The sequence below is a fragment of the Miniopterus schreibersii genome (assembly GCF_964146895.1).
Source record: "Miniopterus schreibersii genome assembly, chromosome: 16".
NCBI lineage: Eukaryota > Metazoa > Chordata > Mammalia > Chiroptera > Miniopteridae > Miniopterus > Miniopterus schreibersii.
The window spans coordinates 16,509,239-16,512,235 of NC_138116.1; the positions used below are offsets into that span (position 1 = coordinate 16,509,239).

Below are 2,997 nucleotides of genomic sequence, written 5' to 3' on the forward strand. Positions count from 1 at the left end.
CCTCGCAGCGAGGCTCTTCCACAGCAGGGTTTCTTAACTTTGCTACTATTGATATTTTTAACCAGATACTTATTTGTTGCTGGAGGATGTCTGGTACATTGTAGGATGTTGAACAGCACCCTTGGCCGCCCACCCACTGTATGCCGGGATCACCACTCCCCTCTACCCAGTTTTGGCAGCTGAAAATGTTTTCAGACATTACCAAATATTCCTGGGAGGCAAAATGGTTCCCAGTTGAAAACTACTGTCCTACAGAATGACAATAAACTACAGAAATACAGAGGAAAGAGGACATTTCTGATGAGCACTTTAAGATGATCTACGCTTGTCAGAAGGATCTCTATGTCTAGATAATTTAGGCAATCTTTTATTTATAAGAGAGGTTGCAACCGCAGCGCCGTATCCATGACTTCAGATCCGATCTATTGCCATTGGCTTCACTCTACCTTTCTCTTCTGTTGGAGGTCAGCTCGTAATGATTTCAGTTTCTTTTGCAGTTCAGTCAGAATACCGATTTTCTGCTCCAAGGTGGACAATAGCTGGACGATGCAAAAATGAACGTCATAGTCTACCCGGTAAGCTGTCTCCTGGATGTCCTCCTGCCTCCACTGGCCGGGTTCCTCCCAGGAAGCCGGGGCGGCCTCCAGTAACGGAGAGGATGTTTCCATTTCTCTAGGCTCTTCCTCCTTCTCACTCTGGGTAGGTGGTATTTGCACAGAGTCATCCCCCTGCAGGGACACTTCCGAATTTCTAATGTGGTTCTCCAGCGTCTTTGGCACCTGGCATCCAGATGGAGAGAGACAAGGATGGTGGGGCCTGAAATCGAGAGTCAACTCTTTCACCCTATTTGCGTATCTCAGAGTGTTGAGGGTGTTCTCGCAGGAGGACATCCCCGGAGAGATGGTGGCAATCATGCACGTGGAGGAGTTGTGGCCGATGAAGGAGTCCCGCAGCACCTGGGTGAGCTTGCTGGCTCGGAACGGGGTGTGGGGCTTGTTGCGCCCCAGCGCCCGGATGCACTCCTTGAGCGCAAGGAGGCTCTTGTTGATGTCCGCCCCTTCCAGCTGCCTTTTCCTGTTGGCCTTGGCGGTGTCCGCTCCCCTCTCGTTCCCCGCTAAGTCAACAAGGGAAAACTTGCCGTGCAGGTTCCCTCGCGACTTCAGGATGATCTGCAGCACGGCGTGGCTCCGGGACGAGTGCGCGTTGACCGACGTCTGCCCCGACGTGCGGCAGCTCTTGCCCCGCTCCACCAGGCGCAGCAGGTCCTCCACGCAGCACACCTCCTGCTCCCGCAGCCCGACCACCTGCACTCGCTGATGGCCGTCCTCCAGGACCTGCAGCTGCTTCTTCCAGTTCAACAGGTCATAGACCTTGCCCCCGTAAATCTCAAAGAAGGTGCCGTAGACTTGGAGGTCCAGCTTCTGATACGCTGAGGTCTGGAGCAGGAGGAAGACGTCCTGCGCCACCAGCGCGTAAATGCCTTTGGAGCGATCTCGGGGCTCCCCCGAAAAGGCCCCGCCCATGGTGTGCGTCTTCCCGCTGCCCGTCTGCCCGTAGGCGAAGCAGGTGGCCATGCCCTTGCGGAAGATGCGCTCCACCAGCGGCCGCGCGCTGAACTGGTACACGAGCTCGTTGGAGGCCCTGTCGTCGAAAGCGCGGTCGAAGCAGAAGGTCTGGTTCTCCAGGTAACGAGTGAGGTCCACCTTCTGCTTGAATTCGTGCACCATGACCACCTTGTCCGAGGGGATGGTGATGATGTCCAGGTCCTTCCTGGTGGCCTCTTGCTGGTTGAGGGGCCGCTTCCTCACGCACACGCAGATCCGATGGTCCCCCCGCGGCTCCAGGCCGGACAGCTGGCTGCCGTCCAGGTGCCTGCGGTACTCCTCGATCATGCGCCTGACCTCGAGGTCGGTGTTCCCCGCGTGGGCGTCCAGGGTGCGCTGGGCTCGCGCGTCCAGCTGCAGCCGCCTGCGGGTTTCCCGCTGCTTTTGCAGTTTCTCGATTTCCCGGAGGCACGGAGATTTTTTCCATCTCACCAGGCAAGGATTGCCGGGGACTTTCACGGCCAGGCTGTCCCCTGAGGGTGTTTTGTTTTTCGGGGGGATCCTTGCAATCCACCGCGTGGACGCGCGTTGGTCCCCGACGGCCGAAGAGGGCGCGAGAGACACGGACCCGGACGACCAGGACCTGGACGGCGCGGCGCGTGGAGCCGGGGCCAGCGCCGGATTCAGCAGGAATATAGTCTCTAGGTCAATCTTCTTGCCTTTTTTAACTCCCTTTTCGACCCACTCTACCGTGACCCAAGTGTTTTCTCTTCTGAACTCTGTGACCTCAGCGAGGTGGATCCGCCCGTCGCTGCGCCGGATGGCCACGCAGATGCCCACGCGGACATCTCGCAAGTGCGTCGTCAGGGGTTTCCAGGCGGAGGGGCGCCGGGCTCCGGGGAGGCAGCGCTGGCTGGCCATGGGGAATGATGGAGGTGCCGGGGCTCGCTTCTGGGGGTCCTTGGGGTTGGAGCAGCAGGACCCGAGCCTAAGCAGCCTGAAATGCGCGGAGCACTGAGCGCCCCCGCGGTTGCCTTTGTGACCCGCCAGCCTTAGGGCGCCACCTGGGGGCCCCTCGCGTCACAAAGAAGTGGGGAGAAGAGCCCGGGCGCCTTTAAGTGGAAGGCCGATGGGGGGGGGGGATCTCCTGTGTGGTGCTAGGTGACAGAGCAGAGGCAGCTGGGGTACAGAATTTGTTTGGTGCCGCTGGGGGCGCAGGGACCGGAGGGGGGAGGAGGGTCTGTGTTCCACGGGCACCTGTGCCTGAGCTGTAGGAACACAGGCCTCCCTGAAGCCTTGACCTGTGACCTCAAGGCTAAGTGCTTTAGTTGAGAACAGCTGAGCGTTCCCTGAAACCCTCCAGCCGTGGGTAGGAGGGAACACCTGGCAGTGGAGCTGAGGAGGGAACACCTGGCAGTGGAGCTGAGGAGGGAACACCTGGCAGTGGAGCTCA

The 2,997-nt window shown here is 59.0% G+C and overlaps 1 protein-coding gene across 1 annotated transcript; it reads right to left on the bottom strand.

The window, feature by feature from the left end:
- Positions 1-437: 437 nt before the first annotated feature.
- On the bottom strand, positions 438-2,465 carry KIF2B (kinesin family member 2B; the record flags this gene model as incomplete). Its single annotated transcript, XM_081161469.1, has 1 exon — positions 438-2,465. The coding sequence occupies one exon, from the start codon at positions 2,463-2,465 to the stop codon at positions 438-440; it is 2,028 nt and encodes a 675-aa protein (XP_081017595.1).
- Between the last annotated feature and the right edge of the window lie 532 nt (positions 2,466-2,997).